General features: G+C 43.1%; 2 protein-coding genes across 4 annotated transcripts; both read right to left on the bottom strand.

The window, feature by feature from the left end:
• Positions 1 to 228: 228 nt before the first annotated feature.
• Positions 229 to 4,198, bottom strand: LOC123449246 (transcription factor BHLH089-like). 3 transcript variants are annotated; one of them, XM_045126390.1, is made up of 10 exons: positions 4,057 to 4,198; positions 1,982 to 2,156; positions 1,764 to 1,867; positions 1,516 to 1,662; positions 1,362 to 1,427; positions 1,170 to 1,238; positions 1,009 to 1,071; positions 732 to 932; positions 571 to 658; positions 229 to 480 (listed from the first exon to the last, which is right to left on the bottom strand). In XM_045126390.1, exons 2-10 carry the CDS (start codon positions 2,154 to 2,156, stop codon positions 461 to 463), a joined length of 933 nt encoding a protein of 310 aa, XP_044982325.1. In that variant the 5' UTR covers positions 4,057 to 4,198; the 3' UTR covers positions 229 to 460. The 3 variants fall into 3 exon arrangements, with proteins under 3 accessions (XP_044982325.1, XP_044982327.1, XP_044982324.1); XM_045126392.1 differs by lacking the exon at positions 4,057 to 4,198 and adding an exon at positions 2,265 to 2,677 and having other exon boundaries at positions 732 to 917; XM_045126389.1 differs by lacking the exon at positions 4,057 to 4,198 and adding an exon at positions 2,265 to 2,665.
• A 4,818-nt stretch (positions 4,199 to 9,016) lies between these two features.
• On the bottom strand, positions 9,017 to 10,931 carry LOC123449247 (F-box protein SKIP22-like). The gene has a single exon (XM_045126393.1). The coding sequence runs from the start codon at positions 10,808 to 10,810 to the stop codon at positions 9,317 to 9,319; it is 1,494 nt and encodes a 497-aa protein (XP_044982328.1). The 5' UTR covers positions 10,811 to 10,931; the 3' UTR covers positions 9,017 to 9,316.
• Positions 10,932 to 24,514: the final 13,583 nt, after the last annotated feature.

A 24,514-nucleotide genomic window follows, 5' to 3' on the forward strand; every position in this document is an offset into this window, starting at 1 on the left:
CTTCTGTTTGTTTGGTTTCTTGGCGCTTTTGTATGACATGTAGTGCTTTAGACCTAGCTTAGCTAGGTGTGGTGTGTCTTTTTTACAGATTTTTGCTCAATTTTTTTTAATAAACCGAGCAATTTCAGTCATCGATTTCTTCTTCTGCAATGAAATCTTAGCAGCTCTTCTGCTAACTTTAAATAAAAAATGAGCAGAATAACCAGTACTAATATGCACAAACCAGTGTAGATCAACTCATCAAGCCCAATTATTATTACCACTAATTCCAGTCCACACCGGCAGAGACAGCACATCACAACGGACCACAAAGCTTTTCGTCCGTTTGCTTAGTCAAACTGTACAAAAGTCACGCACGCACACACACACACGAGAATCCTCCCCAACGACAGCAGTTAAACTCGCCAAAGCCCGAGGAGATCTGCGCAGCCTTTGCACATGGTTTCAACCGCCTCAGCGGCTACTCCACCTTCATCGAGTCTGCAACCCAAAAGAAGATTCGTCAGCCAGCCGACTCGACGGCCAGCAGTCAAACACAGCCGCACAAGAAACGCAACGGACAACCCTTACCGGAGTTCTCCAAGCTGCTGGTGCCGGCGTCAGCCGGGAAAGCAACCGGACCAATGCCGCGAAGCTCCTCGTCCCAAACGATGCTCCTCTGTCAAAGGGGAAAGCTATCATCAGTCTCTCGGCTACCGTTTTGCTCGTGGGTGTTACAATTGGATGCAGACCTGGGGGAACGCAGGCAGCTGAGCCGTCCTCGCCATATGATGAACACTTGCCGGGTCCGGGATGATGATCCCGTTCCCGTATAGCTCTGGACGCGAGAGGCCCGGCTGCGACGCCCTGAACATGCTGCCGTTAGGATGAACGTTGCCCAATCGCTGGCCGTATCCCGGAAACGCAGAGCGCGCGTCCTGCGGGCAAAGGATCTGCGAGGAATGAAGTGATTTTAACAGTGTATAAACACATGTGTCTTCTTCGTTGTTCAGACTCGATTGATCTTACATCTTGGAGGTCGAGGTCGCAGTTCAGCTCGGGGCTGACTGCAGAGAGCTTCATTGAGAGGAACTGCAGAAACCAGAATGGAAACAGGCACCTGAAGCTTTCAGCCATTGCTGGCCAGGAGCAAGTGATCTTTGAGGAATCTGTTGTTTCAGTATACTTACCTCGACCTGCCGCTGCAGAGACTGCACATAGTTTATGATCTCGTCGAGCATCATTGCCTTGCCTGTAATCTGCGTTGCCATAGGCAACCACATCGGTTAGAGTAAGCAAATCCATAACCATATTACAGTGAGCAAATTTCTGAAAAATTTACGGCCGAAGAGCAAATTTCCACTTGTTGATGACGCTGATACCTTGTTGCAACCTGGGACGAGGTCTTGCAGATGCTTCATCCTCTCATTGATCTTCTCCCTCCGAAACTGCGTTTCAGACGGACAAGATACTACTGTGAGCAAGAATGTCACAAAGTGCAGCGCTGTGAATTACGTTGATCGAGAGGCTAGTCACCCTTTCTGCAAGGCTGTGGTTGTTGGTCGCCTGGCCGCGCTTTGCCCGGATATGCACGTAGTCCTCTCTGTTGCTAGCAGCATCGCCTTCCTTCTCACCGGCGCGCTCCATGCTGGCCTCTCTCCGAGACATGGCCCCAGTTTCCTCCTGCGGTGATACATACACGACGATGAGATGAGATGAGATGCAGTCCAAAATGACGAGACTAGCAAGAACAGGGACAGAAAGAGGCTCCATAATTTCATTACTTGCGAATGCATTGTCGAACTGCCCTCGCCCGAGCCCTTCCGTTTACCTCCCTTCAAACCCTTCTCCATGCTCATATTTCTACTCAGCTCGGTACCACTACCACCTGGAGAGAGTTGGGAAACAGGGAAATGCCAGCAGTGAGAAGAACCTTCACATATGAATGAACAAGTACCTTCGCCATGCTTCAGCATGAGAAGTGAGGAGAATATTTTTTTACCAGCAGTATGGTTATAGAACTGAACTCCATCTTGCATCCCTGCATTGTGCATAGGAAAAAGGACGTGCTCGTCGAAGTCCATGGCATGGTCTAGCAAAGCAAGCGGGTTGGCGGCTCCGGACGCGAAGCTCCGCTCGCCGTTGCTTCCAGGGGCAGTGCAGGGAGGGGAATACATCTGCCAAGAAAAACAATGATCACTCCTATGACCTCGACCATCTTGCCAACAACATCCCACAAACACACAAAGCCATCAACCAAACCTTGTGCTTGATTTGATTGATACCTGATCAGATCTCAGTGTGATGTTGCACCCATTCTAAATTGCGAGGTTTGGCCAGTGGTAGTGGTGAAGGGGCTTGCTTTACTTAAAGGCTGGAGAATGCGGAGGAGCAGATCGGGGTGGAGCTGGCAGTCAATATCTTGCAAGGCTCAACAAGGAACAACTAACTCTTGCAGCCTTACATAAAGATTGCCCTCCAAAGTGAAAAAGTTAAGTGAGGCTAATGCAACGGACAGACGCAAGGGCAAACATGGAGACCACAGTAGTACATGGAATAGAATTGTCGGTACTGCTATGCTAACAACCGTGTACCAGCTGGATCACATCCGGAGATCAGAATATATAAAGGGTTCTGAATTCAGATCAGCTGGAGATTTACAGTTGGTGGTACTGCGGAAATCGAAAACCGGCCCAAGGATCAGATGCTACTGTCATCCACGTACTCTATGGGCCAGCCCGGAATAAGGTTAATGGCGCTAATCAATAAATGAGCCAGATCTATCTATGTTTAAACCCTACCAAAAATTGAACCTATGCCCCACCTTCACCAAGATTTCTGAGAATCCCATACAAGTTTTCAGTTTATGGCCTTTTCTTATCTTTTGCACAAAGTTCAGTTTATGTCATGGACCTGTGGAGCTATTTTAGAATAACTCCACTGGGAGACTTATGATAATAGTACCTTTTTTTAAACACAAATGAAATCATGTTAGTCCCGCCGACCACAAACATGAGATACATTATTATATGTGCAGTCATTGTTTTAAAACTTTCATCACCAGCATTAGATTTTGCATTACCAAGATGCCCAGACTGATTCAAGTCTTCTTTTCTCCCATCACAATCTATACTGGTCTATACACAAATCATGTGTTCGATATGAAAACTCCGGAAGTGCGTTCATCGGGGCGGATGCAAACTATGCGAGTGTATAGCTGACACTGAAAAAACTAGCTACCACAGAATCAGATCCAGACAACAGGAAAGAGAGCAACATCTCCTGCATGTTCTCGAACAGAAATACAAACTATGGAAGAAATTTAGGGTCTGTGATCGAGTGCCAAAAAGCCAGAAAATTAGCCGGTTGTTACTAGTGGAAAAGGGGAGGCTTCCTCATCACCATATACAGTGAGTACTGAGCATTGCCCCTACCCCCATCCGAATTTGATGTGGGAACAATGAATGATATGAAGAGAAACGCTGGATTTACACCAGCTGCAGGACCCTTGAGACTCAGCTGTCACCAGTGCAGAACAACCTTAAGAAGAACGGCAATCCAAATTGAGAAGCCGGAATCAGCCAAGGTGCCAGGACAAGGGGCCCCGAGGCGTTAAAAGTTCCACCCTTTCATTGAGCGTGTAGATCGAGGGGGATATCATGAGTCAAAAACACTAGGAGGATGCAGCCCCGAAATCGTCCAGGGAGAGGAGAAAGCTGATGCCACTTATTAGTACTGGGCTAATAATGCTCTCGTACTGTAATTTCTCGAGAGCGATAAACAAATCCCCACGTACTGTTGAAACACGCAGCGGACACTCATGGGAGCAGGAAGAAAACATTCGACCGAAATGTACTCACGTTGAAAAAAACACGGTTGGCACTCATGGAAGGAGGGGAAAATGATGCAAGCAGCTCACCCCCCCCCCCCCCCCCCCTCCCGAGAAAGTATTCTAGTAGTACCAAAATGTGCCGCTGGTATTCCAAAAAGCTGAAACGCAAGACTATTTGCCAGCGGAGAGGATGCCACAGCAGCATACGCAGAGCATCAATGGAGGTGAAGAAACGTTGTTGTTACCAGCAAGGAGGTGAGAGCCGCTGCTGCGGCGGCGGCTTCCGCTGCTCCTCCTCTTCTTTTGATCGCTAGCGAGCGCTGCCTGCGGTCACTCTCACGGTCTCACCAGCCTATGGTATAGTGAACAGTGTTCACCATGCGGTGGTAGTAGTAGTGTCGGCGTGCGGACATGTGGCCGGCTAGGAGGGAAGATAATAAAAGGAGAGAAGGGGCGCCACCACCAACTGTTTCTTCACTTCACAGCGCCCTTGTTTTACGACGTTCCGCTGCAGTATAAGCAATAGTAGAAGTAGTGCCCTTTTCTTTCTCTACAAGGCCAGTTGCATAATCAGCAGAATTTGGTTAGCCCCCCGCATTCTGTGAAAGGGGGCCCCTCCCCAACGAGCACTATACACGTACGATGCAACAATGGTATGGAGCACCGGCAAAGCTGAAAGGGGGTGGTGTCCAGGTGTCCATGTATACTAGCTTGCAAGCACCTCCCTTGAAGTCATCTTGGAATCAATCTGGTGTGTGTGTGTGTGTTCATTGGCTGCCACCTTTCTACTGCTGCTGTTGTTTGGGTTGTTGGGCGGCAACAGCAGATGTGTGGACTGGGTGGCCGTGGAATAATACAGTCAAAAAGTTGAAGGCCTGCGGGCGCAGGGCAGGGCATCCTGGCAGGGGCGTGTATTTGGCAGCGAATTGGATTCTTGTTCTCACTCTCCGGAATCCTGTAGAGGCTCGCTGTCGCTTGTGCGGTACACATCCAGCTTTCATGCCACTCTTCTTCCCAAGATAACTCATGATGGATACGGAAAACTAATCGGACGCGGATGCGGATTTTTCTTTGAATCGTGCAGCCAAACACAGACAAAGAAAATGACAGCACTTCAGGTTTTTTGTGCCAGTTTCAGCAACGCATTCGTGAGAACCAAAGGGTTAGGTTAGGATTTAGCACTGGAACAAATTTAACTTGTGCAGTCCCCCAGTCCCAGGCACAGAAGATATCACAGCAACAAAAAAGTAGAGTCCTGGCAGTAAAACACCGCAATGCCTTGCCCCAGCTGGTTTTGTAAACTATTTCTTCCCATGACCTCCCTCCCCCCACATTCTTTTCAGTGCACCAAACCACAAGCAAAGAGAGCAGAAAGATGGAGCCTTTCTCGGGCACCGGGACTGATCCGTACGGCTGTCATTTGAGTACTACGACCAGCAACGGTGGTTTACAGGCCCAGTGCCAAAAGGGTAGTAGGAGTAAATCTCATGACAGATATTTCATGGTTTAAAAATGTTACCATCAAGATGAACCAGGCCAATCGTCAACACAACATGTGTGGGCAAAGCCGGGAAGATGCACGCCTACACCAGAAAGGTTATCTTTCTCCCCCCCTGTGGTCAATGAAAAGCTCGCTTAGAAAACCAGAGCAATCTTTGGTCCCTGCGATGCGGGAGGAGCAACAGCTCCATGCTTCACTCGATCCATCATAGGCCACGGGAAAAGAAGATAGATTACCGAGATGCTTTACAGGTCTAAGCAAATGATGATTGGCGCACATCAAGCATCAGAGTTTCATATGACTTGCACAAAATAACCATCCAACTTTCGACTGCTGGTGGAACTCAGGAAATACCTCAAAAATTCAGACAAATGAACACTCTACTGGGTGAGCTCAAGTGGAGGTTCTCACCCTGTTCATGGCTCAAGGTAACTGTTTGGATTCCACAACCTGTAATACCGTCAACCAAGACAAAAAAAAGCTCTTGCTATTCATATCATCACCGGCTTAAGGCCCTCTATGCATTTTCGCTTCCATATATCATCCTCAAGAAATTAAACCACTCAAATATGCCTTGCATCTGTGGTGTATATAGGAATGCAGGCAGACGGCGTCTACGACCATCCTCGACGGCCAAAAATGAACTAATGACCTATTGCTTTAATAATTGTGCTGTTCTAATTATGCTCTTGCAGAACTAATGACCTATTGCTTTAATAATTGTGTTGTCTTAATTATGCTCTTGCGGACGTATGCATACGCCGTCTGCCTGCATCCGCCTCCCTTATTATAACTGATGATCAGCTGGCTCATCTGGAAGCATTTTATCAGATTCAATTCAGTGAAATGATATGATAGCTAACTCTACTCCAAACTATTAAGCTCCAAATTCTAAAATACTTCAGGTGATAGAATCATGCAGAAAGGCATCACAGAACCAAACATTACTTGTAGTTCCACAAAGACAAATGAAGAGCAGTTGGATAAAAAAAAACAGGTCATATACTCCAGTTCTCCCCAACTACAATTATTAGGTACAGAGGAAGTAGTTTGTATAAAAAAAATGGTAACAAACAATAATTCACTGTGAAAAGGGAAGCTAGAAAAGTGATACAATTACAATCAACTGGTTGATCATATTAACAAATACTCCCTCCGTTTCCATAATGTAGTGCGTGTATTTTTTTTTGAAAAGACAAACTTTTGACCAAGTTTTTAGAGATAACTATTTATATCTACAATATCACATATATAAAGTATGAAAGTTCATCTTATAATGAATCTAATGATATAAGTTTAGCATTCTAGATGTAAATGTCTTTCTCCCCATACTTGGTGAAAGTTTGTGATGCTTGACTTTTCAAATAATCTATATGCACTACATTATGGAACAGAGGGAGTAATATGTTGAATGAGTAGCAACTTCTCGGTTGTCATGAAAAACCTCTGAAAGCCATGACATTAGGTACACTTAGTGATATCAAATGAAAAACAAAGCTAAAAGCCAACCTGCAGTACACTTGGTGATCAGTTCATCTGTTCATTTCGAGCTAAAAGGCCTATATAATTTTTTTCTCCTCTATATATCATTGTCCAGAAATTAAACTACTCTACTATATGTGTGTTCTATCTACAGTATAGCTGATTAGCTGGCGCATTTGGAAGCATTTTACCAGAAGCAATTCACAGAAATTGTATCACTCAAAGTGATAGTAACTTTCTAAAATCACTCAAAGTGATAGAATCATGGAGAAGGGCATCACGGAACCAGATATTACAGTTAATTTCATAAAGACAATTAAAGACCACTTCGTTAGATGAAAAAACAGGTCATATATTCAATACAAAGCTATGGTAACTACGTATAGTTCACTGGAAAACAAAGCAGCTTGATATAAGTGATAGAATTACAATCAACTGGTTGATCCTAGTATATGTGTAATGAATTGCAATTTATTGGTTGCCGGGAACAATCTTTGAAAGCCATGATATTTACACTTAGGCCTTGTTTGGTACTAGTGTTTTTGAGGAGATTGGTGGGGATAATCCCCCAAGGGATTGGGTGAAACCCCAACCTTCACCCAATCCCTTCAAATCCCCATTTATCCCCAATACACTAGGTAGGGGTAGTGTATTGGGTATTGAGAAAAATGCACTATAATTTGGGGATTTGAGGGGAAATGTGGGGATAAAACATGTCAAATACACTAGAACCAAATGGTGTTATGGGATGTGTGGGGATTGAGGGGTTTGACCGGGATAATCCCACAAATTCCCTAAAATACACTAGTACCAAACAAGGCCTTAGTGATATTAAATGAAAGAACAGAGGTAAAAGCCAACAGTATTAAATCTTCCATCTGTTCATATATTAAATGAAAGAACAGAGGTGAGCCTAATAATAGTCCTCTGCTGAAATGTACCTGACACCATTGCCTCATACATGAACAGTAGTGCTATTGACTTGTAGAATACGGGCTAAAAAGAGGATAACTTAACATCAATATATATTTCATGTTGCAACTCAAAATGCCACCAATAAGTCAGCATACGCAACTTCCAAGTGTTTAAAACAAACGTGATAAGAGGGATGGCACCCGCCAGGTTTGGCACTTTGGGTACGAGTGGAGCCTCCTCATACCCTTCCCTGTTAAGCCTAACCATCGCTTGTAACCATACCTGCCAACAGGTACAATTTTTTCCCATACCCACCACCCGACAGGGTGAATGGTACCCGCGGTTAAAAATAGCCATGTCTGCAACACATGAACTTGAGGCCTTGAGCTAGTCATGGTCATAAACAACAAAACACACTTATAACAACAAAACATACTGAGGCAACATATTCTCACCATAAACAGAACATATTCTCATAACAACACACATCATAACCAACACCACATCATAACAACAAAACATACTTATAAAAAAACAACACACCATAAACAGCAACATATTCCCATAAACAGCAGAATTTACTCGAAACAACAACACATAGCCATACATTTTAAGTTCACAAACTCATGATAAAGTTAGAGATACTTTGTACATACATCAAGTCACGAAATAAGCATCACAATAATTGTTACAAGTTCAAATACTGAGGCCCACTTGTCATAAGGGTACATGAGTATGGGCTGTACGATCCCATACCCGCTCTAGCCGATGGGTTTAAGATTTCCCTATTTTATATACCTATGGGTAATTTTTGTCCCATACCCTTACCCTAATAGGGTTTTTATCCACCAGGTATGAGGGTAATGGGTACCCATTGCCATCCCTCCGTTCTTGCTAAGTAATAAGAAAGCCACCAGTAAGCTTCATGTATTTCACAACTTCTTAAATGGAGGCCCCTAGAGTATAATCGGTGCAACAAACCCAAATTGCAAGTACCATGCCTTGAACCTGGGTGGGTGGGAAGGCATCAGCCCTTTTCCACCACTAGTCTATGCCTTAATCTGTCTAAATGCCACTTATGCTCATAGTTATGGTAACAATAGACTCATTCTATATCTGCTAAAATAATAAACATAACCTGAGTCCTTTTCAAAATTTGTTAATGAAAATAATCAGTTCTGGGATAAAAGTACTACTCCCTCAGATCCATATTAATTGTCACTGATTTAGTACAACTTTGTACTAAATCAGCAACAATTAATATGGGTCGGAGGGAGTAACAAAATTACTTATTAAGCTGCCAGATGAAAGCTGATACCAAAACATGTATATAGAGCAAAGTTAAGCTCTCGGTACCCTGAGCCCAAAGCTATTTATTACACATCCGACCATGACATTGGCTAGATCAATAGTCCGAGAAGAGAGCAGAGGTACTTTGATATCATAGCAAGGAATAACTGGAAATTACGATAGCACATATTATCTAAGATACAGACAAAAAAGTTTATGATGATAAGGGCAGTGCACATATGCATAAGCGTGCAACTTATAAACATGTACAAGACAGCCTATGAATGGAATACTTAAGATACCAGTGAAACCTTAAATCAAGGAAAACCTTGGCGATGACCCTCAAAATTGCAGTTGGGCGAGATGTTCCTCCGCTGATTTCCAAAACTACGCCCAAGGATATTGTGATTTATAAAGGGCAGACGGTCCGTATCACCACCAATTACGGGGAAATTAAGTGGGCTACGTGTACCAATCCCCCAACCATAGCCCGAAAACCTTGGGCTGGGTGGCCTCTTGTGACGCCTCATACTGTTGTCCACCTTCCAAGCTGCCACAAACCTCTGCTTCCAATTTCCGCTCCATCCAGAACCCTTGCTAGAAGGGCTGAACTCCAATTCACACCTCCTCTTCCAAAGATCACCATCTGCTGCAAGATCCTGCAATTCCTTGCATGCGCACTGAACCCTTGCAAGATTGACCCCAGGAACAAACTCCAAGACTTTAGCCTTCAGATCATCTGGCAATGCCATCAAGCACGGCGGCAAGCGCAACCCGTTCAGTTGACACAAAGATATCATCAGCGGAAGACATAGCTCGTCCTTCAGCACCCTCCAAAGCTCAAGAATCTCCTTCTCCTCTGTTGCACCCACTTCATTGCTATCCAGATATAGCAGCGGCGCCAGCTTTGGTAACTCCAAGCACAATCTGCGCACTTCTGAGTGTGCCCCGGGCACACACCCATATATCATGACATAATTCGGCATCAATGAGCAGTTCAAAACCACAGTCTTCCCCTCTTCAGCCACGGGTAGCATGGCGACAAGCTCCGGCAGGGTGTATTTTACGGTCAGTGTTGCCGCAGCACCCGAGGCCCAGTCCTTCAACAATCCCAGGCGAGACCCCGTCGGATTCGCCGCGAGGAAGCCAGCATCGACCAGAGCTGCCTGCAGGGCCACAGCCAGGCGATGGATAACGGTGCCATTTGCGCCCCCCGCATTCTCCGCCTCCATCTCCCGCTTGAGAATCCCAATGACGAGGCTCGACAGGCTCTTGGACGCGTGGACGGCCTCCGTCATCACCACATCGGGCGGATCAGATGCCACGGGCACACTAGGCTCCACGAGTAGGGCTCCCGGCAGCGATGAAGAGGCAGGTTGTATGTGTAGATTTTGCGGCAGCGACGAAGAGACAGGCTGTATGTGTAGATTTTGCGGCGGTGACGATGATCCACCAGCCTCCCCATGAGATTTGGAACCGGAAGCAACTTGCCCGATCGAGGGACTAGGGTTGCGGGGAAGGGTTTGAGGAGGCGGAGGCTGCGGTAATAATTCCGCGGTGAGCGTGAAATAGAGGAGGTCACCGGATGCGAGGCCGAGGGCGGTGAGGGTGGCCGAGGGGTCGGGTGAACGGAGCTCCTGCGAGCGGTTGAGGGAGAGGCGGACGGACTCGGCGGGGACGGGCTGCGCCGCGGAGAGCTTGGCGGCGAGGAAGGACCGCACGTCGGAGAGCACGGCCGTGTCCGGCAGCTGCACGCGGTGCGTCTCAGTGACGCCGCCGCGCGCGTCCATGGATCGCAACCTAAGCTTCATGGTCGTCGTCTCTTGGGGAATTTTGCAGTTCTGGATCAGCACCACACGCGAGGGGTATTCACTATTCAGGATTGGGAAGGGGGATGCGCATGTGTTTTTGTATTTTGTTTTTGAGAGAGAGAGAGATAGCGCATGCGGCCAGATTTAACGGGCTAACATGGGCCGGCCTGCCGGATTGGGGGAAACCTCTATGTGGTTGTGAAACAAGGACAACCACAGTTCAACGAACATAAGATATTGGTCATTAAATTAGAGTCTGAGCTTTTTTATAAGAGCAAAGGATCCGTGATGGCTTCGTCTAGCTAACCAACAATATTAGCATGTGAGTTTTCAGGGACTTGCACTACAATGCCATATCATGACATCACCGATGAATCACTTGCCAGCTTCGAGCACACCCTTGAAGACTTGATGGTGCTAGCAGTGGCGGAGCTAGCATCAAGCAACGCCTAGGGCTTAGCTAGCTTAAGTGAACCATTTAGATGATTTTGTATACTTTACAAGAAGAAATTACAAGACAAGTTGTTACTAGGCCTAGGGCTATCTCCGTCATTGGGTGCTAGCAAGATGCTTCTTCACACTCGGAGGGATGAAACATATGATGAAACTTGAGGAGTAGTGCAACTCCTTTGGATTCGGAAACCATGGAGTTCTCGACAGCAAGGGAGTGCCCACTGTTATGGCGTCCGGAACATGGGACCCCATCTTCATCAAGGATGAGTATGATTTCACCGACAAGAAGGTATCGAGCATCCAAAACCGTGTCATTCATTATTTCATGACTTTCATAGGGAACACTATGTTTGGTAGGCAGCACCTAGGGGGCATGTCTATTTATGACATGTGTATGCTTCACGCAACACTTCACCCCAATTCAGTCCCCAAGGAAAATTTGGGAATTTTCTTATTCTCCAATTAGAGGCCTTGTGACTCACCTAGCTGAGCACTTTGCCCTATACTTGGAGGGAGTTGAGTGTGTTAGGGGACCACTGTGCTCAGCTGTAAGGTTATGACAAGTTATAAGTTTGGTGGGCCTTTTGAAGGGAAACATTGTTACAAATGTCCCTTGTCCACTTCTAGCATCGTGTTCATGCGCTTTCCTCTACCGCAAGCTTTTTGTGCCCCCACGCTAGATGTGGGTCCTCTCTATTGAGAAGCTCAAAAAATTTAGACACACAACAGGGTTGGGTAATTTATGCCCATACCGAACCAACACCTGAGTGGGACGACGCAGCTGAGGGCATTGTCCCCGGTTGGGATGTTTGGGGAAATGCACCCAAGTACACTCACCAGCAGCACCATAGGCACGAGGTTTACTATGTGCCTAGGGTAGAGTTTTTCACTATAATAACAGGTTGGAGGGATCTTTACGGACCACCATGAGACTAACATCAACATCCACCTGCTTAGCACGAACATGTAGTCATTTATCTTTCTGGCAGTCGCACCTTGGCACAGGTGGACAATCCTCTAATGAACCATCTCACATGCAGTGGCCTCACACTCCACCATGTGCCCACGATAATGAGGACATGGAATAAAGAGTAGGCCAGGAGCCTAAACTTTGGGAGATCATTCCGTAGTTATTCATGCATGCATGCATATTTCATTTTTCCTCGTTTGTTTATTTTATTTTGTTGGTCATCATGTTTATTTTCAATTTTGTATAATAAATTTCTAGAGAGAACTTCGCTCTTGATTTGTTGGAATTTTCTCAGTTTGTGTCTTTCTTTGGTCGAGCCTGTAGTTTGTTCACCTAACAAGTTGGAAATGAAGAAAGTAAAGTGGAGAATTGATTGAGGGAAAGAAGCAAACCAACACGAGAAGGTATAATATATGAATACTCACTCCTCTTGCAACTTTATTTAAGAAAGTATTTTCATTTGGCTGGTCGCACTTGAGCTTCGTTCCCCTCGCTAGTTGAATATTACTTCGAATTTTTCTAGCAAGGCCTTGTTGTAAATCTTGATTTTGTTCTAAAAAGAAAAACTATAAAAAGAAACTTAGGGGCTCGGATTTTTGAAGAGAACTAGCACTCAAGCAATTCAACTCTATAGTACTGAATTTGATTGTCTCGATGGTGTTTATTGATAGAGTTATTTAGAGGAATACATGTTCAAGTGATTGAGGTTATGCCAAAACCTTCCCGCGATACTAAAATCATGGAGATCCACCTTCTCGATGGCTTCATGTTTTGTTGATATATGTTGAGATCATTCACATAAATGTGACTCCATCGTCAATTTGGAGATTGAGTGGTAAATGACCGACCTTCTCCAAAGAGGTGTGTATGTGGTAAATAAGAACACTGATCATTGAGCCCCAAAGAGAACCATTTTGACCCATAGTGGACAGAATTAAGCCAAAGCGGAACCCCAATGCACCTATCAAGTTTTGGCATAACCCCATCACCGAAGACTGAAGTTCCAAAGACTAATGATTGAGAGAAGTATTTAAGAGTCGTGACTAGGTGGTACTTGTGGGTGTTAATGAGATGTTTGAGTACTATGTTCTCTTCTCTACCAAAACCCCTTGCTCATATTTGTTTTATGAGAACTACAAATAAAAATCCATTCTATTAGGATAATTAGAATTATCTTTGCTAGACTAGCACTTGGTTATATATGAAAAAGTTGGCATGCGAAATTATAACAAGTGATATGAGACTATACATGGCTAGGCAACGAGCTTAAGTGTAGCTATTCAAACGAAAATATTACCTTAACTAAGATCGCATGATTTGAGAGAATGGGTATATCATATCTTCACGAGTGGGTAAAACTTCTTTCTACTCATGTCAAACTCCCTTTTCATTCTCTTGTTTTTTTGTTGCTCAATGGCGAGCAAGTCTTAAGCTTATGGTAGTTGATAGCTCGAGAATTTATGGTTATTTGCAAGGGGTTTTACTTGGTTTTCATCGGATTCAACACTTCTCGGTTATTCTAAAACTAATCCTTCAAGAGAGAAGAAAATATGTTTTCCCATTGTTTGGCAGGAAATATTATATATGGAAGGAAACCAAGGAGAATGACTGCAAATCAAGTCAAATGGAGCAATTTCCATATTGGAGGGCAAGCCACCAGGCAAAACAGAGTGAAAGACGACCTTCCATAGGAGCGCACCAGCTCGTAGTCGTATGAGGTGCCCAGTGCTCCACCTTGTCAATACAGGACACCTTGACAACCCACAAGTATAGGGGATCACGATTGTCTTCACTGGTAGTATTTCACCCTAATTTATTGATTCAACACAAGGGGGGCAAAGAATATTTATTGACAATAACAATTGAGTTGTCAATTCAATCTCATGTGGGATATCTCTCTACAACAAAGATTTAGTAGCACAACAAATGATATTAGTAATGGTAGTAATGATATCAGCAATTTTGGTAACAGTAGTGACAGTAGCAATTGAGTAGCAGGTGTGGCAGTAGGAGCAACAATAGTAACTTAGCAATATTCACTATATGTAGAGCATAGGCACATGGATTAGTGACGGATAATGATTTAGATGACATTGTTCATATAACAGTTACACACTAGGGCAACACAGAACTAGTGCCAATTCATCAATATAATGTAGGCATGTATTCCGTATATAGTCATACGTGCCTGCGATAAGAACTTGCATGGCATCTTTTGTCCTACCCTCCCGTGGCAGTGGGGTCCTATTGGAAACTAAGGGATATTAAGGTCTCCTTTTAATAAAGAACCAGGACAAAGCATTAACACGTAGTGAATACATTAACTCCTCAAACTACGACAATCACCAGAAATAATCCCAATTATTGTCACCTTAGGGTATGCGGATCAAGAAACGTAATAGGTAACTACAACTTGCAAGATAGGATCAAAACCACTCTCATATTCATGAAAACATAATAGGTTCAGATCTGAAATCATGGCACTCGGGCCTAATGACCCACAAGTATAGGGGGTCAATCGTAGTCCTTTCGATAAGTAATAGTGTCAAATCCAACAAGGAGTAGGAGGAAATGACAAGCAGTTTTCAGCAAGGTAATTTCTGCAAGCACTGAAATAGTGGTAGCAAGTTGTTTGATAACAAGATAATTGTAACAAGTGAAAAGTAGCAATAGTAACAATAGGTCCATCAAGGTATCCCAATCCTTTTGTGGCAAAGAACGCGCCAAAATAATTTCTTGTAATAGGCAAAACGTTCTTGAGGGCACGCGGGAATTTCAACTAGTCGCTTTCGTCATGTTGGGTTAATTCGCGTTCGATATTTTAATAATTTAATATGTGGGTGGACCGGTTCTTGGGTGTTTGTTCTTACTTGAACAAACCTCCCACTTATGATTAACCCTCCCGCAAGCATCCACAACTACCAAAAAAGTATTAAGAATAAATTCTAACCATAGCATTAAACATAGGGATCCAAATCAGCCCCTTACGAAGTAGTGCATAGATTGGGCTTTAAGTTTCTGTCACTCTCGCAACCCACCCTCTAATTACTACTCCACAATGCATTCCCTTAGGCCCAAAATATGGTGAAGTGTTAGGTAGTCGACGTACACATAACACCACTAAGGGAATCACAACATTCATATCATCAAAATATCGAACGAATATCAACTTCACATGACTACTTGCAACATGATTTATCCTGTGGCCTCAAGAACAAAAGTAACCACTCACAATTGATAAACATGTTCATGATCCGAGAGGTATTGAATAGCATAATGGATCTAAACATATAATCTTCCACCAAGTAAACCATAAAGCATCAACTACAAGATGTAATTGACACTACTAGACACACCCCAGGTACCAATCTGAGGTTCTGGTATAAGATTGAATACAAGAGATGAACTAGGGTTTTGATAGGAGATGGTGCTGTGTAGCGACCCGACTCAAGACGAGTCAAGCCTCTGGTGTTTCCGTACCATTCCAAGATCATGCTGGTACACACACAGTACATAATGTATATATTCAAGAGTGCAATCACACAACTTTATTAATCGAAAATCTCATAAAGAGTACTTTATTACAATAAAGGATTACAATAAAGTGGCTGAAGGCCAACTCATGAGATATCTAACGAAGACTAGCGGAAGCATCAGGTAGACGAGTCCATCCGACTCCAAGGGCATGTTGCTGAGCGTAGATCGTAGCCTCACTCCTGGTCGGAAAAGTACTCTGCAACATGATACGTTGCAGCCGTGTAGGTCAGCATATTGAATATGCCGGCAAGTCATCAAAGAGAGGAGTAAAATAATAATCAACTATCTCTACATGCATATTTGGCCGGTGGGGCTAAGTTTTGCATAAAGCCAGTTTTATTCTACAACAAGAGGGGCTAAAAGCAAAATATTACTACAAAGGTTGGTTGTTAACGAGATGGTTCCGCCAACCAATTCTCGTACCCAAATAGTTGTTAACACCCACATCATTATTAAGTTGTGTCGAGAGTTCAGGGGGAATTCAATGCCTTCGGCTCAAGTTGTCCATGACCGTGGACACGGCTAATCGATTAGGTTGGGCACTCTGCAGAGTTTTGCACACGTTCCCCACAAGATTTGATCGCCTCCGGGTTTGTCCTCGCACTTCAGGGTGTTTGAAGACCGGATGATCAAAACATGGTCTTTCAACGGGTCCCTCTGAATCCCTGTCGGTGCCCATCCATTCCTACCGTTCGTCTACATCTGCTAGCACCGCCTGTCCAGAGTCGCCGCGTTGTCCAACCAAGCCAGAGCCCATAATGACTTGTGGCTGTGCAGGTAAGCCTTGAGTCTTGAAGTCTCCGTCCGTCTCTTTGAGCCTGGGTGAAGCTTTCTGCAGGATGACATGGCCTCTCCAGCATCCCGGGCATCCAATGGGTTCTCCAGGGAGCCGATCAACCGTCCTTCACCCAGAGTTGCATTGCATCCGAGGTCTTGAAAATCTTGTCTTAGCCGGTCTTGATTATTATATCAACCTCACATCACTCGTGGTATACACTCAACCGATAACCCGTCTACTCAAGCATAGCATTAAGAAATTGTCGTCCCGGGGCCAAGTATCGGGGTTGTTGTGTGCCTACCACATGATACTACAACTTATGCTAAAGTTTCCAAGCACCTAGGCAACATGCAAATTGGGCAAAGAAAGGTGATCTACCATGCATCGAAAACATAGGAAAATAACATGATCAAAATGACTTGCCTTGATGATAGTTGTCTTGCTCGAGCGCTTCTAAGTAACATGCTTCGCACTCCAGATGATCTACCGATACAAACACAAAGCACACCATAAGCACTTCAATCATGCCACAAGTAAAAATAACATCACATGTAGGGATTTGCAAAAGCCTAAGCAAAAGAATTCAACGCGCGCCGGTATGGCAGAAACTTGTTTCTGTTGAAAACACAAGTAAAAATACTTAAAAAAAATTGAAACTTCTACCACAGTAATATTTTATCACTAGGAAGCAGTAGCAAAAAGAATCAACTCAAAATCATTTTTCAAACTCCTGGAATAGGCAAAACAAGGTTTAAACTAAATCTGATCTAACTTATATTTGAAAATTTCAAACATAGACAAATTATATGTTTTTAAAAACTACAGGAAATTTGTGAGCTACTGGAAAAAGAATCAATTTCATTGGACTTCGGGATAGAAAGTTGTGGCCAAAACAAAATAGAAAGTTTCTATTTTTGCTAACAGGCAGAAAAAAGTAAAACTAACCTAGCTAACTCATGGGGTACACGTGGCAAGCTACTGTTGGCTGGGAGGGGTGTTTGTTGCAGCGTTTTGAGCAAACGGCCTAGGCTTAACAAGCTCGCTGGTTAAATCATAAGTGGAACTAAAACCGTTGGTTTTCTCATATAGACCGAAGAGTTATCCCTAGATCTAATCTACACCCTATAGCTAAGATCCAACGGTTATAAAACAAAAAAGGAGAAATAACAGAGGGGGAGAAGAACTACCGTGACTGGGGCAGTAGCTCCGGCGGGGTCACGTCGCCGACGAGGGGGAGGGGAGCTCCGGGGCGGTGGAGACGTCGGGGAGGCGGCGGCGGGGGTCCTCCTCCGAGGGGAGGCGACGATGGAGCGAAGGGGGCGCTGGGGTGGCGCTCCCAGGGGCGGCTGACGGTGGCAGTAGCTCGGCTACCGGCGAGCGGTGGTGCAGCGGCTAGGGGCGGCGGCTCGGCGAGGAAAAGGTGGGAACGGGGTCGGCCGGGGGTGCTGGGTATTTATAGGCCATGGGAGGGGGTAGAAAGGAAGGGGAGGGAGAACTCGGGGAAGGAATCCCGAGATTTCCTGGTGCAGCTCGTGGTCGGGCAGAAGAAAGGAAGGGGGAGGAAGGAGAAGGCCGACGGGGGGAGGGAGGCTCGGTCGGGTGGGGGCCACAGGCAGTGAGAGGGGGAGAGGAGGGAAGGGGTCGGTCGCCCTACATCAAAGGGATTTGATCCCTGGGCAGTGGGGTCTCGGCCCGTGGACTATCATGCGCTCGGGGCGATTGCTAAAGAAAAAAAAATACTTTCCTAATTCTAGCTTTTTCCAAGACAGAAAATCAAAAGCTAATAAAAAGGAAATAAATCAAAATATTAATATAGGGTATTATATACCAAAAAACTCAGAAAAATATCCTCTACCCGAATAACATTTTTTTAAAGCAAAAATAAAAACTTAAAAAAATGTTTTTTCAGAAATTCCCAAATTGGCTTTATTTCTTTTTGCAATTATTTTTGCAAAAGAACTTTGGGTTTTCTTGGCACAAATATTTCAGAAATTTGCCCGCGTTTTGGAGGGTCATTTTCCTCCGCTCTCTCTCTTGCGTGCAAGAGAGTATTTTCTCCGGGCTTTATCGCAAGGTTGCTTACTAAACTTGGAGAAATGAAACTCATGAGGCGTACCACCAAAATTAACACTGACAGTTTCCTTTTTGCAATCTATTTGAGCATTGACTGTGTTCAAGAAGGGTCTACCAAATATTATGGGACAAAAATTATCTTGTGGTGATCCAAGTACCAGAAAATCAGTAGGGTATTTTACTTTCCCACATAAGAATTCAACATCTCTAACAATCCAAATAGGTGTCTCTATTAGCAAGTGTAGTAGTAACATCAATGTCTTCTATCTCAGCGGGTGTTATCTCATGCATAATTTCTTGATATAAGGTAAAAGGGATAGCAGTAATACTAGCACCCATATCACATAAACCATGATAGAAATTATCTCCTATTTTGACTAAAACAACACGCATGCCAACAACAGGTCTATTCTTGTCTTTAGTACCAGGTTTGGCAATTCTAGCAGCTTCATTACACAAGTAAATAACATGACCATCAATGTTGTCTACCAAGAGATCTTTAACCATAGCGGTACTAGGTTCTACCTTGATTTCCTCAGAGGGTTTGGTTGTTCTAACATAACTTTTATTATTCACAGTTGAATCTTTAGCATGTTCCTTTATCCTAACAGGGAAAGTGGTTTCTCAATGTAAGTAGTAGGCACAACTGGGTCAACATTGCAAATAATAGTTTCATGTTCTACTTTAATTGGTGCTTCAATTTTTTCATTTAATAGGTGGATGATGTTTGAACCACTTCTCTCTAGGGAGATCAACATGAGCAGTAAAGGTTTCACAAAATGAGGCTACTATCTCGGAGTCAAGTCCATACTAAGTGCTAAAATCATTTAAAACATCACTATTCATAAAAGATTTAGCACAATCAAACTTGGGTTTTATACCTGACTCTTTACCTTCTCGAGATCCCTATCTTCAGAGTTGTGTATAATTCTTTCCAAAAGATCCCACCTGAATTCAATAGTCTTCTTCATAAAAGAACTAGAGCAAGAAGTATCGAGCATGGTTTGATCATTACGAGAAAGCCGAGCATAAAAATTCTGAACAATAATTTCTCTCGAGAGCTCATGATTGGGACATGATTAATAACATTTACTTCAGCCTCCCCCGAACTAGAGCGATATTTTATCCTTCACGAGGCCAAATATTATAGATAAAATTCCGTTCACGATGAATAAGACGCATAGGATAATTTTTTTGGTGAAACTCCAATTGCAATCGATTCCAGTTCCAAGATCATGTATCATCACTTAACCTATACTATGTCAACGCCTTTCCCCCCAAATATAAAGGGAAAACCTTCTTCATTACTTCATCTCCGGATAAACCTGCAAACTTAAATAATCCACAAACTTCATCCACATAGATTAGGTGCAAATCGGGATGTTTTGTTCCATCTCTTGCATAAGGATTAGCTAGCAGTTTCTCTATCATACCCGAAGGAATTTCATAATAAACATTTTCAGTAGGTGTAGTAGGTTGAGGGACAACTCTTGGTGTTTCTGTTCAAGGTGAAGATACGCCGAACAAGCCCCTCAAAGGATTACTTTACATAGTGACAAGTAACAGTAAATTTCATCATGTAGTATAAATTTTCCCTTACCAAATTCCTCTTACCAAAGGCGCTTCACTCCCCGGCAACGGCGCCAGAAACGAGTCTTGATGACCCACAAGTATAGGGGGTCAATCATAGTCCTTTTGATAAGTAAGAGTGTCGAGCCCAATGAAGGAAATGACAAGCGGTTTTCACCAAGGTAATTTATGCAAACACTGAAATATTGGTAACAAGTTGTTGGATAGCAAGATAATTGTAACAAGTGACAAGTAGAAATAGTAACAATAGGTCCATCAAGGTAGCGCAATACTTTTGTGGCAAAGGACGGGCCAAAATAATTTCTTATAATAGGCAAAGCGTTCTTGAGGGCACGCGGGAATTTCAGCTAGTCGCTTTCGTCATGTTGGGTTAATTCGCGTTCGGTATTTTGATAATTTGGTATGTGGGTGGACCGGTGCTTGGGTGCTGTTCTTACTTGAACAAACCTCTACTTATGATTAACTCTCCTGCAAGCATACGCAACCATGAGAAAAGTATTAAGAATAAATTCTAACCATAGCAGTCAACATAGGGATCCAAATAAGACCCTTACGAAGTAGTGCATAGACCGGGGTTTAAGTTTCTATCACTCTCGCAACCCACCCTATAATTACTACTCCACAATGCATTCCCAAAATATGGTGAAGTGTTATGTTTTCGACGTTCACATAACACCACTAAGGGAATCACAACATTCATATCATCAAAATATTGAAAGAATATCAACTTCACATGACTACTTGCAACATTGTTTATCCCGTGGCCTCAAGAACAAAAGTAACTACTCACATGTGATAAACATGTTCATGATCACAGAGATATTGAATAGCATAGTGGATCTGAACATATAATTTTCCACTAAGTAAACCATAAAGCATCAACTAGAAGATGTAATTAACACTATTTGACACACCCGAGGTACCAATCCAAGGTTTCAGTACAAGATTGAATAGAAGAGATGAACTAGGGTTTTGATAGGAGATTGTGCTGGTGAAGATGTTGATGAAGATTGGCATCCCCAAGACGAGAGGGTTGTTGGTGATGAGGATGGCCATGGCTTCCTCCTCCGAAAGGAAAGTTCCTGCAGCAGAATCGCTCCATCGGAGGGAAAAAGTGCTCCTGCCCAGGTTCCGCCTCGAGACGGTGGTGCTTCATCCGGAAAGTATTAGGTCGAAGGAGAATATATACTAGAAGATGGGCGCCAGATGTGGGCTAGGTGGCCCACTAGACATCAGGCCGCACTAGGGGTCCCTGGCGCTCACTGGTATCTAGTGGCCGCCTGGTGACCCCCTCCAGCACTTCTTCGTTCCAGTATTTTTTATATATTCTAATAAATCCCTGTAAATTTCCAGCTCAATTGGAGATATGGAGAATAGGTATCTCTGGCGTAGCTTTTTTAGTTCCAAAATTCCATGTGCCGGTATTCTCCCACTTGATGTAATCCTTGCATATTATGAGGGGAAAGGCATTAGAATTACTCCACCAAGTGGTTAAAAGCATATAAACACTATAAATAATAGTAATAAAACATGATGCAAAATGGACGTATCAGGGCCCTAGTGAGAATCATTAAGCATAGCAAAGTCATAGTAACATCAATCTCAAAACATACTCGACACTAGGGATCAAGCCCTATCAAACTTAAATCAATTACATGATAAATATCATACAATCCTACCAATGTCCAACAAGCCTACAAAGGAATTACTCACTTCCGATAGTGAGCATCATGGCGGTGTTGATGAAGAAGGGTTGGTGATGACGACGGCGACGAATCCCCCTCTCCGAAGCCCCAAACGGACTCCAGATCAGCCCTCCGGAGGAAGAATAGGATGTGGCGACGACTTTGTCTCGTGAAACGCAATGATAACTTCTTTCCAATTTTTTCCCCGAAGATGTGACTTTATAGGACTGGAATTAGGGTCGAAGGAGACACATGGGACCCACAAGACATCAGGGCGTGACCAGTGGGATCTCTATTTGATTGTGGCCCCCTGGCAGCGTTTGTCCGACATGTCTTTGCTCCATAAATCCTTATAAATACCAGAAATAGTTCACAAAAAGTTTCGTCCGATTCCGAGAACTTTTATTTCCGCACAAAAATAACACCATGGTAGTTGTGCTGAAAACAGCGTGAGTCCGGGTTAGTTTCACTCAAATCATGCAAGTTAGAGGCCAAAACCAGAGAAAAAGTGTGTGGAAAAGTAAATACATTGGAGACGTATCAACTCCCCCAAGCTTAACTCATTGCTTGTCCTCAAGCAATTCAATTGATAAACTGAAAGTGATAAAGAAAACTTTTACAAACTCTTTTGTTCTCGTCGTTATATATATGCTTACCAAGTGTTCAAGTTTTTAGCATAAATCATAAATAGACACATCCATGATAATAATTTAAGCATCATATCCAATCATGGCAATACATAACCTACTAGAAAGCAATAATAAGATATCTCGCATGCCAACAATTTGCCAAAACAATCACAATATAATATGGTGGCATGGTATCTCGCTAGCCCTTTCTGAGACCGCAAAACATAAATGCAGAGCACCTCTGAGATTCAAGCAGTGATTAAATATTATAATTCAAAATAGAAAAGATCCTAGTTATACTCATATCCAACATTGGCTAGACTCCATGCATAAAAATGACAATAGTGCTCTCTATTCTATTGTTGTAAGTAAGAGGGTGATCTCAACATAAAAGTAAATAGATAGGCCCTTCGTAGAGGGAAGCATTGATTTGTAGAATTACTAGAGCTCAAGTTTTTAAAGCAGGATTGAAAATATAATTTTGAGTGGTGTTCTTTATTGTCAACATCACGACAAAGGTTTTCAGTATCTTCCATGCTAAAATCATCATTGATGGTTCCCAAACAGAATTGTAAAGTTTTTACTCCTATCCACCATCCATACACAACCATGGCTAGCCGAATTCGTGGGTGCCCTCCAACATATCAACTGCCCCAAGGAGTTTTGTTTTAATTTATTTTTTATTAAGCATGACTAGGCATCCTTGTTATCAACCTCTCTCATGCAATTATGGTGAATAAACGCCCGTCGTGAGAGTAACTTACTTAGCATGGAATATATCGATTGCCCAGTCGCTCCATGAGCGGTACGAGTGCACAAAACATATGTTTGTTTGAATATTTAGAGGTGTCACATGCAAATTTACTTGGAAGGGTAGGGTAATACCGCATATAGGTAGGTATGGTGGACTCATGTGGAATAACTTTGTTTTAAGGATATTGGATGCACAAGCAGCATTCCTGCTTAGTACAGGTGGAGGCTAGCAAAAGATTGGGAAGCGACCAACTAGAGAGCAACAACGGTCATGAACATGCATTGAAAATAATCAAGTTTGGACAAAGCATGCGTAGGATATAAACACTATGAATTTAAATATCATGAAGTTTGCATTGGTTTTGAATCAACTACATGTTTGCACATGGGCCAAGTCAAACCACTTAAATTACTCAGAGGAAAATACCATATTTCCATATCACATCATAAACATTTTAATGCATGTTGACACACATGGTAAATGATTATCAAGTTCTCGCTATTTAAGCATGACACGAAAAGCTATGATCTCTAATTGTCATCACAAACATGTTCACTCATGATATACTGAATCAAGATTGAACGAGCCAACATATTTACAAAAATGAAAAACAAGAAGTGTTCATACCCATTTCCTTTGCCACTATCACCTCATCAAATATCTTCATTATTGCCTATCACTTGCATGACCGAATGATGTGGTAATAATAAAAGCGCAGTGGTGTCGTGGGCTAAGCTGAAATCTACATGGTACTTTTAAACAAGGGGGGGAGACATGGTAATATTGGCTCTTCGTTAGATCAACAACAAAGCATATGAGAGCCACCCATCATTTTCATCGTGGTCTTCCCTTTTCATGACTCAACAAAAAGGAAATGAAATTTAGAGAAACATACTATTTTTTTGGAATTTTTGTTTTTCTTAAGCAAGCAAAATAAACTAACGGAAAACAAGAACGAGAAAAACTATTTACACGGGAAAGCTCCCGACAAGCAAAAGGAAATATTTTGGGTTTTCTTTTAATGCTACAACTAATTGTAAGGGAAAGAGAAACCGAAAAGAAGCTATAAATAATTTTGGAGTTTCTAGAGTTTTTCAAACATACAAGAAGAAAGTGAAAAATAAAGCTAAAATGGATATACAATGAAAGAGGATGAACACCGACAACTTATATGAAATGTGTGAACATGAATGTAATGTGGGTGAGAAATACGTACTCCCCCGAGCTTAGGCTTT

Source organism: Hordeum vulgare, chromosome 4H (genome assembly GCF_904849725.1).
Source record: "Hordeum vulgare subsp. vulgare chromosome 4H, MorexV3_pseudomolecules_assembly, whole genome shotgun sequence".
Taxonomy (NCBI): domain Eukaryota; kingdom Viridiplantae; phylum Streptophyta; class Magnoliopsida; order Poales; family Poaceae; genus Hordeum; species Hordeum vulgare.

What these genes read in the sequence shown, in the direction of transcription:
- LOC123449246 (XM_045126390.1), bottom strand. Translation starts at nt 2,156, where the DNA reads ATGTATTCCCCTCCCTGCACTGCCCCTGGAAGCAACGGCGAGCGGAGC. An exon ending in GCGACCTCGACCTCCAAGAT is followed by an intron (nt 933 to 1,008) that starts GTAAGATCAATC and finishes CATTCCTCGCAG; the next exon opens with ATCCTTTGCCCGCAGGACGC. An exon ending in CAGCAGCTTGGAGAACTCCG is followed by an intron (nt 481 to 570) that starts GTAAGGGTTGTC and finishes TTTGGGTTGCAG; the next exon opens with ACTCGATGAAGGTGGAGTAG.
- LOC123449247 (XM_045126393.1), bottom strand. Translation starts at nt 10,810, where the DNA reads ATGAAGCTTAGGTTGCGATCCATGGACGCGCGCGGCGGCGTCACTGAG.